The sequence below is a fragment of the Carcharodon carcharias genome, chromosome 6 (assembly GCF_017639515.1).
Source record: "Carcharodon carcharias isolate sCarCar2 chromosome 6, sCarCar2.pri, whole genome shotgun sequence".
NCBI classification, from domain to species: Eukaryota; Metazoa; Chordata; class Chondrichthyes; order Lamniformes; family Lamnidae; genus Carcharodon; species Carcharodon carcharias.
In genome coordinates, this window is record NC_054472.1 from 50,748,424 (window position 1) to 50,763,167 (window position 14,744).

At 42.9% G+C, this 14,744-nt stretch overlaps 1 protein-coding gene across 15 annotated transcripts in view; it reads left to right on the forward strand.

Annotated features, from left to right (window-relative positions):
- clasp2 (cytoplasmic linker associated protein 2) overlaps positions 1 to 14,744 on the forward strand; it is a 557,389-nt gene that overhangs the window by 421,947 nt on the left and 120,698 nt on the right. For all 15 annotated transcript variants that reach the window (XM_041189359.1, XM_041189360.1, XM_041189361.1 and 12 more), the window contains 2 exons: positions 9,932 to 10,095; positions 13,715 to 13,793. In XM_041189359.1, coding sequence (XP_041045293.1) covers positions 9,932 to 10,095; positions 13,715 to 13,793 — 243 coding nt within the window. The remainder of the gene's footprint in view (positions 1 to 9,931; positions 10,096 to 13,714; positions 13,794 to 14,744) is intronic.

The following is a 14,744-nucleotide window of genomic DNA, read 5'->3' on the forward strand; positions in this document are numbered from 1 at the left end:
CTGTACTTGGGGTGGGGGTGTCCGGGGTCAACTGTTGCCTGGCCCTAGAGGTGACTACTTTCGGGGTTGGGGGGCTGGGTGGTGTCTGGGAGCAACTGCTGCCCTGGCGTTGGATCCCGCGCACAAGCAATGGAGGTGGGGGCAGGGTAAGTGAGGGAAGTGGCCACACAGTAGGGTCACCTGTATAAACTGACCATCCCTTTGCAACTGATACAGTTCAAGCATAACCACAATGATATGATTGGGATCAGACTCCTAGCCTGCCCGTCCACGCAAGCAATGTGGAGACACCAATGTGCCACCAAACCCCCAGACTTTACAGTGCTCCCCCCCCCCCCCCCCCCCCCCCAACCTCCCCAGCACAGACCGCGAGTCTGTGACCACTTTACTGGACCACTCAGCAGTTGGACTGCACAAGTTGTACAATCTCCTTGGCAATGCTGGCCGTCTAGCAGTCACTGTTGGAGGTGCTCAAAGCCCCTTGCAATCTCAGCATCCCAAATTAGACCAGTGTTCCCCATGTCGCAGGTTGACAGGATAACCATGCAGCACACTCATCTATGGCCATCCGAGGGGTGGCCAGCATTTCCCGGGAAGCAATAGGGGGTGGTCACACAGGGCCAGGAAAGGATACTAAGTACACCCATGCTAACCACATCTCTCTCTTTCGTGCTGCAGGAGGACCATGTCAGGATTATGGATGATCTAGCTATATGGCTGATGTCCTACAGAGAGCGAAGAAGATGGAGGAGAGAGCAACTGAGGCTCCTGGCCTTGCAAAGGCAGGAACAGCAACCTCAGGAAGAAGGGGCTGTTTTGGCTCCCGCACACGCTGCCCAGGAACAACAGCAAGCTGTAGCCGGTCGGTATCTAGTGACACCTAGGGTCTATAGATGCTGCCTGTCATTCCTGCAGATGACCGAGAACCAGTGTCTCCGAAAACTGCGCATGTCTAGGGACCTGATCGCTCATATCTGCCACTTACTGTAGGACTTGGCGCCAAGGGGATATGGAGGGCATCCACTGCCAGTTGCTGTGAAAGTGACTGTGGCACTCAATTTCTATGCTAGTGGCTTCTGTCAGGGCTCCACAGGTGACCTCTGTGGGATCTCACAAGTTGCCACCCACAAATGCATCCATGAGGTCACAGGTTCTGGTCAATGGTAACCCCCAAGATGTTGATAGTGAGGGATTTGGTGATGGTATTGTCATTGAATGTCAAGGGGTGATGGTTAGATTCTCCTTTGTTGGAGATGGTTGTTCCTTGTGCGTTTTATGCACAAGATCACCCAGATCCCTTTGTGCTGCACTTTTTTGGAGTCTCTCTCTCCATTTAAATAATAGCCTGCCTTTTGATTCTTCCTACCAAAGTGCATGACCTCCCACTTTCCTACGTTAAACTCCATCTGCCAAGTTTTTGCCCACTCTTTGTGCACTTCACCTGGGATCAGGACAGCCAAGATGCAAAGGCCATTGGATTCACCCAGATCTCTAGATTCCCACTGGTGCAGGCTGCGATCGACTGTACCCATGTGGCGCTCAGGTCTCTGTCGCTACAAACGGTGGACTACATCAGCCACTCACTGAACCTGCAGCTGGTATGTGACCACCAGGGGCACATCCTGTAGTGCACGATTTCTAGGGAGTGCATGATGCCCATATCCTCAGTCGGTCACAGATCCCTGACATCTTCCAGGGCCCACAGATGCTGCAGGGTTGGCTCCTCTGGGTCAAGGGCTACCCGCAGATGCCATGGCTGATGACACCCATGCAGCGGCCTCAGACTGCAGCAGAGCAACGGTATAATGAAGCTTATGCTGCAGCTCGCACCTTGTTGGAGCAGACCATCAGGATGCTGAAGATGTGGTTCCGGTACCTGGACTGGCAGTGCCCTGCAACATAGTCCACAGAGGGTGCCATGCATCATTAACGTCTGGCATGCCCTTTACAACCTGGCGCTCCAACGGGGAGACAAGTTGGTTGAGGAAGTGATGGAGGAGCTGGAGTTCTCTTCAAATGAGGAGGACGGCAGCAGGGATGAGGGTGAGGAGGTCCTCGGCGATCATAACTGGGATGAGGCTCTCGCACTGGCTAGACAAGGCAGGCATGCTCGGGAAGCTCCCATTGCTGCTAGATTTGTGGAGGATGATGACGACCTGCAGTGAGGTGTTCCCATAGATCCTCACATCGCAGTTGCAAATGCTTGACTCCAGTCTGGGCTCTGGCAGCACTAAAAGACCCTGAGAATGCTCCTCTGATGGGGACGCAGTGGAGGCCCTAATAGTCAGGAGGATATGACAACATGCAGTGAGGACACTCCACGAATCTTTACATAACCTCTGTGAATGTCTGACTCCTGTCTGGCCAAGAAAGCTTGCCTGCGCTCCATGATCAGAGCCATCTCAAAGAGACGCAGCCATGAAACTTTCAGACATATCCGATGCTGTGTCTGCCTTCACCACCTAAGCTCTCCAGGAGCTGGTGCACAGCATCAGTGGTCGCTGGTGCGATGGGGACCAGCCCCACCATAAAAGTCCTGAGAGCACACAGAGAGAATGCGAGAACTATGTGGCACCTGCCCACCACTTCTTGCAGCAATGACCAGCACCGCAGAGGAGCAGACATCAGTAATGTTTCCAGGGAGTGTGAGGCCGGGCCATCACTGTGGTCTGAAGGCAGCACAGAACACAGGAAGAGGCCCTGGACTGAGACACCCACCTTTTATCTTGTGCGGAAATGTTTCACATCCGAGTGACAAGAACACTGCTCACCAGAACAAGGAGCCACAGGCAGGGAGACATTGTTAGGAGTTTATTGACAATAGTGAACAGTATGTATAAGTGACCAACACCCATGCCCAGGCTGTGCAACCACTTTTCCTTAGCTGCCCTAACCTTGCTGCTATATACTGGTGCTCCCCAAACATCCACATCCAGGGTGCCTTCAGATTCCCCTTCAGAGGTTTCTTCAGGACTTGATTGGAGGCCCAGGTTCATGGACTCTGTCAGCTGTTTGGTAGATGTGCCTGCGAAAGCAAGGAGAGATAATTAGTGCATGGCAGTGGCCTGTGAAACAGGACACATCACTCACGGCATGGTTGTCTGATGGATGTTGCACTGCTGGGTCCTTACTTGGCAGATCAGCGCCGACCTCACCATCAGCACAGGAATGGTCCAGATCATGGCCAGCCAGTTGGATGGCTGTGTTTTCAAAGTCCGTGAGGACCTTGATTTCGGGCATTCTGCCACCCATCTGCGACCTCTCTCTCCTGTTGTGTGCCAGCTTGTCTTGCGTAGATAGAGATGAAGAGAATATAAAAAGGACGCCTGCGGGGCCAGATGTTAGGTGTGCCTGACCTGTGCCAGTGGAGAGTGGTCCCATGGATAAACTCAGGACAATGATGATGTGGGTGAGAAAGTGAATGGTGGTGTCCCTTGAACTGGCAGTGAGTGAGGGCCCTGTGGATGTGTGCTGAGTTTGTGAGTGTGTGAGTTGAGAGTGATGAAAAGAGTGACTTACCTTGGCGCAATGGAGGAGATCATTCATCCTCTATCAGTACTGGGTGGCTGTCCTCTTCTGAAGGGTGTTGGCACTGACCACCACTGCCGCCGCCTCCCAAGCTGGATTGTCATGTTGCTGCCTACCCTGCGGCCAGAGCAGGGGTACTGGACATCCTGGTATGCCTCCACAGCATCCAGCAGTTGCTTGAGGGACCCATCATTAAACGGGGGGTGGGTGTTGGGGGTGGGGGGGGTGGGGGAGGGTTGCTGCGAACTTTTTCCCTTTGCTGGCCATGTCTCCCGAGCAGTGGTGGTGAGCTGGTAGTGATGAGCTGGCGCCTGCCTTTTAAACATGGTGGCCGGTGTGATGCAACGGCGGGGCGATGGTGGGAGGACGAATGAGAGCCCGCCTGCCACGGAAACGGTGCGATTCCTGGGAATGCATGAATAATAAGGCGGGCTTGGGACAATACGGTGTGAAAACCCGCCATCACTGCCAGCGGATTAGTATGGAGGACTTTGTAGGGTCAGCATGGCTTGGCGTGCCATTGTCATGTCCGGTGCCTTGGTCGACTCCATGTGGCCTGACCAGTTTCATTATTCCTTTTAGGCTTTGTAACAGTTTGAAAGATTGGATGGCTTGCTAAGCCATTTCAGAGGGCATTTAAGAGTCAACCACATTGCTGTCAGTCTGGAGTCACATGTAGGATGGCACATTTCCTTTCCTAAAGGATATTAGTGAACCAAATGGGTTTTTACGACAATCGACAATGGTTTCATGGTCACCATTAGACTAGCTTTTAATTCCCAGATTTATTAAGTGAATTTGAATTCCACCAGCTGCCATGGTGGAATTTGAATCGCATTAGCCTGGGCCTCTGGATTACTGGCCCAGTGACATTATCACTACGCTACAGCCTCTTCCCATTTGTTTTGTGGAAGAATATACTTGTGCTAAATTCATCATCCTTCATTTGACTGTCATTTGGACATTTTGATATGAAAAACTGCATTCCTGCCTTTGCTGGTCAACCAGCTTTTTGTTGTTGTTCATTCATGGAATGTGGGCGTCACTGGCTAGGGCAGCATTTATTGCCCATCCCTAATGACCCTTGAAAAGATGATGGTGACTGCCTTCTTCAAGTGCTGCAGTCCATGTGGTGTAGGTACACCCACAATGCTGTTAGGGAGAGAGTTCCAGGATTTGGACCCAGCAACAGTGAAGCAACGGTGATTTATTTCCAAGTCAGAATGGTGTGTGGCTCGTTTATTTGGGCAGAATTTTATGGTCTCTTACAGATGGACAGGGGTGGGTGCATCGGGCTGTAAAATTCCCAGAATGGGCTTCCCACCACCTGCCTTCAACCTGTCTGCAATTTTACATGGGGTACTTGAGGTCTATTCCCTCACCAGATTGAGATCCTAAGCTGTGCCAACCTAAGGGTTGCTTCCCTTCGACCTCAACTTTGAGGCTGGTGGCAGCTGAGTTTGGGGCAGCCCGGCAAGTCACCCTGCTTGGGCCTTGAGCAGGAAGGGGGACGCCTTTCCCCTTTCCACATTAGATATCCTCCCCAAACCCCAAACTCCCATTGGTGCACCCTCACCCCTGGTGTCTCCACCAAAACACCCGTTCCCTGGTGTGACCCCCACCCTGTGTGTGTGCCCCAACACCCCCCACCTCCCCGTCCCACTGCCAAATCCCCAGCTCCCTATCCTGCTACCAGATCCCCCATACTTAACTGGCCCTGGACTCAGGCTTAGAATCTGAGGATATAGAATTAGATTGACCGCCAGCTCTCTGAGGCAAGTCTTCCACCTGAGTGAGGGGTGTAAGGTCCATTTGTAGCAAATTAACACTCCTAATTAGCTGAGGGGCTACTGTGATGAGCGGGGATGCGTTCCCCTTCGACTCTTCAGGTGGCGGAGCAGGAAACCCTGCCATCTGAAAAATCCTCCCCTTGGTATTACATGATATGTATATAGTCCTGAAGAGTTAATTTTTTCCCCAAGTTGTACACAATTTAATTTGCGATGGGAAATTACTACACCTTTCTATGTACCTTTGTATTAGTCTTAGTTGGAATTTATATCAGATAAACATTAAATATTTTCTCTTTTCCTTTATGGACTAAATGTATGTGACCTGACAATTTGTGTCTTTTGGAACATGTGCTATTTCCAATTAAAGATGAGAAAAATGGATGTTGAAAGCATTTTGAACTGTTACATCATCAAGGAAGGAATCTTTCTACCAAATTCATTGCCTACACCTTGTGCCAATCTGTAAAAGGTTATTTTTGATGTCTGGAATCCTGCTACTTGACTCACTTCTATCAACCATTATTGTCTACACCTTGCAGCAAGAATTTCATCCTAGTTAGAAATATTTCCTTGATGTATTTCCTTATAGTATGCCAATAGAAATAATGGAAGAAGATCAATTATCTGCTTGGTAGAGAATGTCTTAATTATTCTAATGGAAACATCTCCTGTAATTTGTGTATCTCCAGTAAGTCTTTGTGTGTTCAGTTATGGACCGTGAGTATATAGTTTGGTGGTTGCATTCATATTTGTAGTCCAAAATTTTTGCACACAGCCTCCTGTGATGATCAGTGTTCGATGGGGTATACAGAACTGAAACAAGCCATTCACTGTTGTCCATGTATCAAATGTATGCTTTTTCCTAACCCTCAATTGTCCCGTTATGTCTTTGTTCATCCATGGAGTCTCTCTAGTGTTTAGTTTGTTTTTTCCTCTTCACGGAATATATTTACCCTGTACTCTGTTGAACACAGTTTTAACTATTTCCCGTTGTTGTTCAACATCCATGTTCGCCAATATTGTTGTCCATTTTATTTTTGCCAAGTTTATTCTCAGATTCTCAAAATCAGCTTTGTCTAATCTATTAACCTGGTTTTCATCATACTTAGAACCTTCTCTATTATCATATTAAAGCAAATTATATTATGGTTGCTATTTCCTAATTGTCCCCTAACTTTTACTACTTATCTGCTCTGGTTCATTCCATATTAATAAACAACAAATCTTCGCTTGTTAGGTTTCTTACATATTGGATTAGGAAAGAATCCTTTACGCATTCCAGGAACTCCATTCCCTTATCCCCTTCACCTTCCTCTAAAGCAGTATCGGCATAGTTTGAAATCCCCCTTCGATTATTCTGGGTTTTTTTACTGAATTCCCTAATTTGTTTGTTACTTTCTTCCTCCATTCCCTTTCATTATTAGATGGTCTGTGATTGATCCTGTATTTTCTTTTATCTCAACCATGTGGTTTCTGCTTTTGTTTTGCTGATAACTGTGTCCCTTTTTCATTATGTTATTCCTAATAAGTCCAGCTACCCCTTCCCCCTTTTCTCCCTCCATCTTTTAAAAATATATTTTCAGTTGCTCTGTTTAATTTCCGGTCCTGATTTTTCTGAAGCCATGTCTCAGTAATTCCTACTTTGTCTGGTTCCCCCAATACATTATTGCCTCCAGCTTCTCAGATTCATTACAGACACTGTGTGCATTGATGTACAGACATTTTAACTCATTTTTAATAGGATTCCCTTTTGTTTTATGTTTAACCATCTCATTAGACACTTGTTCGATAACTCTCTGTTTATTCCCTTATCAATGTTGCCCCTTTTTGAACTCTTTCTCATGCTCTCCTTCCCTGTTTTGTTTACATTTAGGCTGCCTAAGCTTGTGTTGAGTTGGAAGAGATTTCATGGCATATTATCGTATTGGGTGTCACAAAAACCTTTTATGACAAGGATAATGTTCTCTTTCCTTACCAGTTCACTGAGTATGTGGAAAGTTCTTTTTTTTTTAGGAAGAATTCACTTTATCAGCTAAGCAATTTTGCTGCTTTGCACCCTCAACCTCTCCTGTCAAAGAAAATCAGTGCATGAATTTTAACCACACTCTGATTAGGTTTTTTTTAAACAGATTTGAAAAATGATTCATTATCACATTGGAATACTAACTAGGTTTCTTGGAGAATGGCTGAAAATGAAAAGCTCACCTTTTTAAAATATAAAGTGGATAATAGTTGGACATGTAATGTGATTGCATGAGCACTTTGCCAGATCTGTTTGACAGAGCTGGGGTTCAAGTTTCTTCAGACTTTATCCGGACCCTTTCTTTTGATAGACTGATTATATAAGCCCCCTTAATTTGACAATTGATAACTGATGAGGAACATAACTATGAATCTCACAAACAGTCCAATTAGAGTGCTTAATGAATACTTGTTAGATATTCACAGGTGGGTTTGTGTTGCAGGGCTCGTCTTGCTCACCAATCTGAAATCTACAGTGTTTATCACCTATTCCCAAAGACAATTTCCACGTTCTAATGAGGATGGCATCTTGTAACAATATGCTAATTACCTAAATTAATTAACTTTGATATTTGTAATATCAAACTGAGTTTATGTAAGTAAGTAAAATTGAGGTACTGAATTCCACAGCAGTTGCGTACATTGGCTTTGCAGTGTTCTGTGTTACTGAGTGTTGGGTCAGTGGCAAACATTTAGAGTCTCAGTAAACATTTAGTATCAGCTATGCATTCAGGGGCATGTATGTATTGGTGGTTTGCTTAGAAAGGATGATGAAAAATTGAGGATCATTAACATGAGGGGTTTGGAATTTTTTTTGGCCTGTAGGAACTGTTGAAAATCCTGCAGTTTTATACTATGAACTTAACGCAATGGCTTACGCATTCTAAGACAAACCATGCATTGCTGTTACTGTTGTTTCTTTACAATTCATTTTAATGGCATGCACTGCTTTATATCTTATACTATCCCTCCATTTTCTGTTAGATTTCTTTTCAGATTCATTTTCATTTGTGTATTTTTAAAGCTCTATCACATGCTCTCCCTGTTGGTGAATAACTGAAATTATTTTAAGCACAAGCTAAGTATCCGGATCATCAGTGACAGAATTCTCTATTGGCTCTATGTTACTGCTATTATTCTGCTAGTAATGATACCTTAAGACATTCATGCAGTTATTCCATCAGCTGTGGGCCTTCTCAAATTTATAAAATAAACACACCTAGTCAGCAGTGTGAGCTCATTTCCACCTTGCTATTAAAATGTACGTTTTATATACACAGTTCAAATTTATTCCTATGCAATACAATTAATGATTAAATGCAAAAATTTACTATGACTGAGCAGATGTGGGGGGGAAATTGTATTTCGCTACAAATGTCACAACATGATTCTAGTGTAACAACTGTTATAAATGTTTTTGTATAATATTAATTCATTGGCCGTAATGAAATATTACACAACCACATAGAAGGCCGTACTTTCAGATTTTTCCATGCAATATAGCCAGATCTTCATTGGAGTGCTGATAACATTTATTAAATGTGTAGCGTGATGTGTGTAATACTTGGTTTTGTAACCTATCATTAGGAATATGTATGCTTCCCAGGCGGCTAATTTTCTATGTTACTCTGCAGCAATTGTGAGCTTTGCTTCCCTCGTAATTTTAACAAGATGCCGTACTAAGTTTAACTTGTCTAAACTAAGTTTAAAAAGTTCCCAGGTTCTCTGGCTTAGTCAGTGAGATATACAGACAATTAAAATCCTAAACTCACTCCCTGGCCTAAGCTGAGTTAGGTGATCTGGGCCAGATTGATAGAACTTCCCGGGATAAGGAGTGCAAAGACCTGCTGCTGGATATTACTTGATCACTTCTGCTGAAAATGCATGTGTGGGGGTACTAGGATGTAGAAAAAAAAAACACGATGCCGCATCCTGTCAAATAGCCTACTGTCAAAGGCACACACTTAAATTGTGGCTACTTCAGAGAGAGTTATCAGAACCTGTACCTGTGGGACAGTGCTCCAACATGGTGTCAATGTCTTTAGAGGAGAGGGAAAAAAACTGATTTTATTTTTAGAAGGGAGAAAACAAGTTCCTTGCAAGTGCAATAAGCTGACTGGATATTTTTTAAACTTGGTTTTGCACCATGCTATTATTTATAATGCACAAACACACAATCCACACGTACAACTATCTTTCGGAAGTGGCCTCAGATCTGCATGGCTTTCATGCTAAAGTAAGGACTGTAACTCTGATGACACTGCTCACCCAAAATCACTTCACATTGTGGCTGTTTAACAACACAAATGAGAGAGAAAATTTCAAATTTAAACTGACTTAAATTGGGAAACAATGTTCTTAACATCAGGTAAAGTTATAAAGCTTTCTAAATATTGCAGTTGCATGAAAATTTGAGTCTAATAATCTGCAAGAATCTAAAAAAGTGTATATATTATTTCATACACATGCAAATTTTCCTAGTTTTCTGCTTGTCTTCAAAAATTGGCATCTGCTGAATTCATTGAAATTATTACTTAAGTGTAAGACTTGCTGCAAGATCATGACCATTGTTATGTTCATATTTTCAGGTTTTCAGTATGTTTTTGGAAACACTGGTTGACTTCATTCATGTCCATAAAGAAGACCTTCAAGACTGGTTGTTTGTTTTATTGACTCAACTATTGAAGAAAATGGGTGCAGATTTGCTTGGTTCTGTACAGGCAAAGGTACAGAAAGCACTTGATATTGCAAGGTCAGCATTTCGTGACAAATGTCACAAGTTTTATTCTCCACATAATTTGTTTCTAAATAAAATTGGACTTATTTAAAGTAAATATGTGTTTTAGGAGTTTGTCTTTATTTTCTATTCAATTCTGTAAAGTAGAAAACGCCTTTTATACACTTAGTTCTCTACTTTGTGCAGCTTTACGTTCATGTTTCAAATTTAGGTGACCTAATTGGCTGCCAGAAATTAGGGATTTGGCATGAAGCAATGCAAAGAATTAAATATTTATTGGGCACTTGGATCAAATGGTATACACCATAGTCATTGGAAGTTAAGCAAAAAATAGTTGTGGCTCTGGCTATTAGTCTATTTGAGTGTAAATACAGGAATTTAGTGAGGACAGCAAATGCTATTGAAAAAGCAGTGAGACATAAACCTTGAATTTGTAGAGCGTTTAACCAATTGCTGGCAGTGGATTTTCAGGGGCTATGTTTTGATGAGCCCAAGCTGCTTAAAGTTTTTAAAGAAGATTATGGAATTGATGGAAGATGAGCTAGCTGTGAACTGGTGAATCAATGGGAAAGTTCTGATTGAGAAAGGGGTGACCATCCATTTGGAGATCCACAGGGAATATTGCAAGTATATGCAGAAGTAGTTTAGGAGGTTCCCAGTGTGGCACATTGAAATTCCATAGTGACACGAAATGAGGAAAATAACATTTCCTGTTTGCCTGGACTTCCTTATTTTTGAGCTACTTTGAGATTCTTCTCAGTTTACATTTTAATTCTCTTCCTGACCGTGTGCTGTTCACAATTCTAATTATTAGTGTGTATGTTTGCATTTACTTGTCAGTTCTAGTGTGTACTGACTCATTCCAATGATATCTATTGGACTCATTTGCCTTTTAGTCCATGACATGCCTTACATACAATTAAGTGGACAACACCACTTGATCACTCCATCTGATGGCCCTTAATAAAAGGCGTAGTGCCATTAGGAGTTTGCCACCATTGAACAAAATTATTTATTCAGAATGACAATTTGTTGGTTGTGTTTGAACAACATTTAAATAACACATTGCCTAGAATAGGATATCCAGCAATGGCTAAGAAATTCAGACATATGGCAGCTCTTTATTTGGATGTGATATTGCCTCCAAAGCCTCCAATTTGGCAGGTAGGAAGTTCATGAGTTTCACAAGCCAGGGTATGCTGCCATTTTGGTAAAGGCCAAATAATCAACATGCCTGAAACAGACTAAAGGTTCTGAGAGCCCCACTGCAAGAATGGTTTGCCTTGAGCCAGCCAGCATGGTCTGCATTCAGGAAAAACAGCTATACCTAAAGGTAATTTTAAAAATAGATTTAGCTAAATGTGATGCTAGCAGATCTGATAACTCCAAATCTAATCGCTCATTCTTCTCAACACAATCAGCCCACTTTCTCACTGCAAATGGTGCAGCAGCCCAATTTTAAGTTAAGCTTCATCAGCAGCTCTGCACAGCTCAATGGGCTCAAGGCCCAAGGGCTAACAGTGTGTATTACTCTGTCTCAGCAGTCAGGCATAGGTACCCAAACACTCAAAATTAGACAAGTTCAAATTTTGAAGCTGGTGTTTCCTGGTTAGGGACTGCAAAGCACAGTGGCATAGTACTTTCATTTCTAGGGCCTGTGTTTGGCCTCCGCCTAAGTCTTTGGCTGGAGTTTTCTTCTTTTGTGCTCATCATTCTCTGGTTTTCCTATCCATTAAAATAAACTTTGAAAAAATTACAAGTTGATGAATGCACAACCTCTGGCCTTTTGTCTCTGACAGCTCAGTAAAATTGACTCGAGCACTCTCAACTCAGTTTATACCTAACACAGACTTCTAGTTCAAAATTAGTCTGAAATCTTCAAAAATTGGTATTTTTCACTTGGAACATGTGGGTAGCTGGTTTGACAATTCAAAACATCACTTTGGTGCTGGAGTTAAATCACAATGGAAAAGAAAAAAAAGGATTGTTTTCCTTCGAACAGAGGAGGCTGAGGGGTAACTTAATTGAGGTGTACAAAATTATGAGGGGCCTAGATAGGATAGACAGGAAAGACCTGTTTCCCCTAGCTGAGGGGTCAGTTGTTGGGGGCATAGATTTAAGGTAATTGGTAGAAGGATTAGAGGGGACAGGAGGAAAACTTTTTCACCCAGAAGGTGGCGGGTTTCTGGAATTCACTGTCCAAATTGGTGGTTGAGGCTGAAAGGCTCCAACTCATTTAAAAGGTACCTGATCTACACCTAAAATGCTTTAACCTGCAAGGCTATGGACCAGGTGCTGGAAAGTGGGATTAAAATGAGCGGCTAATTTTTTTTTTCTTTTTTGGTCGGCACCAACAGAATGGGGTGAATGGTCTCTTTCTGTGCCGTAACTTTTCTATGGTTCTATATCAGCTGTGCTTGTTGCCAAGATTTCAGCATTCCTCATCAGCAATATATCTGATCTTGTCTAGGTGTTTCATATTGAACAGATAAGTCCCCTGCATTTTTGAAGGTGAAGAGTTATCAATTTGTTACTTAGTAGTACAGAACTTGAATATTGCTGAAAGAGAGACATGTTGCTAAAGCTTTTCATCTTGCACTCATTAGGACAAATGCAAGCATGCCAAATTTCAAATGCTTAGCAATTTATACCACAGGAGAAAAGGGGAGCTGATTTGTTGGCAAGTCGACTGATTGGCCAAGGTATTACCTTGGAGAAACCAATTGGGAACTGGAGGCTCCCATGCTTCCAGGTAATTTTAAAAAAGGTACAAGGCTTGAACATATAACTTTTATTTGCAGAGAACGGGTCCCTGTGTATAAATGTAGACTGTATTCAACCAGCCTACGCTTGCAAAACCCAAAACAAAACATCTGCTGTTAGATGTGATATTGCAATTGGGCAGCACTTGGTGAATATTCCTGAGTGCACTAATAGCTGCACAAATAACCAATTTAAGACAATGTCAAATTTGTGACATGGTTAATTTGCACTTGCTGGAAGCAGTATACAGCCATTAACAAGGACCTGTACTCTATCAAAAGGAATATGTTCAAGCCTTGCACCTTTTTAAAATTATTCAAAAGAATAGGAAGCCTATAGCTCCCTGTTTCTTTCTCCGTGGCAATGCCTCAGCCAACCAATCAGCACCACTTTTCTCCTGTGGTATAAATTGTGATCGCTTGAAATTTGGCATTCTACCGTTTGTCCTGATGAATGCAAGATGAAAAGCTTTGGCAACATGTATTTCTTTTCAGCAATGTTCAAGTTATCAGTTTCCTTTTGTATTGATTTCAAATGGCAGCTTGTTACCAACACTATGCTACTTACAATGTGGAATGATTATCAGCTTGAGACTGCTTGACTGGCAGCACAATGGTACATTTCCACAGTGAAAAGATTGGGAATTCCATAGAAATGTTAAAATCCAGCCTTTTGATGGCAAAATATAATGCAATTGAGCTATTGTAGCCAAATGCTTACACTGCAGCCACAGGAGCTATCACCTAATATGTCGTCAACAACCTCCCCAGAAAACACAAGATAATTTTAGGAAAAGTGTTTCAGTATGGACCAGCACTTAAGTTGGATAAATGTCAATGAGCTAACAATGTTTTTAAAAATTAATTTGCAGAGAGTCTTTCCCCAATGACCTGCAGTTCAGTATTTTAATGAGATTCACTGTTGATCAAACGCAGACTCCAAACTTGAAGGTTAGTTGTGTATATGTACAGAACCAATATATTTAGCAACTGTAATCTTAGGATATGCTTTGACAACTTTGTGGAATTTTTTTTTAAATTTTCCTTGTTCTTTCTGCCTTTCATTTGAATGAACTTTCTCACTCCACCCACCAGTAAAGGAAATGCCACTCTTAGTGTTCAGTTTGTTTTCTTTCACTGTCAATTTCTGATCTCTTACAGATCTTGACAAAGCCAAATTGAAAAACAGAAGACTCCCTATTTTGACCCTTTTCAGTCCTGAAAATATGGATCTGTTTCTATATCTATTTATTAATTATGTCACCATGAAGTATGTTACACTAAATAATGACACAAAATAATGTATCTGGAACCTGTGATTTTTGAAAAAATACTCTTAATTAAGAATTGCTTCATCCTGGACGGGGAATCGGAATGAGGGTGCAACATTTGGAAGAATAAACAAGGTAGTCAAGAGGAAGCAGAGGCATAGTGGCAGTGTCACTGGACTAGTAATCCAGAGCAGCTGGTGGAATTTAAATTCAATAAATCTGGAACTGAAAATTAATGATAGTCATCAAAACCCTTGTCCTTACCTAGTCTGACCTACATAGGAATCCAGACCCACAACAATGTGGTTGACTCTTAAATGCCCTCTGAAATGGCCTAGCAAGCTATTCAGTTGTACCAAATCACTACAAATTCAAAAAGGAATGAAACAGGACAGATCACCCAGCCTCGACCTAGGCACTGGGAGGGGCAACCACACACCCAACCTTGTAAAGTCCTCCTTACTAATATCTGGGGGATTTTGCCAAAATTGGGAGAGTTGTCAAGCAACAGCCTGACATATTACTCACCAAATCAAACTTTACAATGTCCCAGACACCACCACCATCATCCGTCCCACCAGACAGAACCACCAGAGGTGACTGCACAGTGGTGAACAGCCAAGAGGGAATT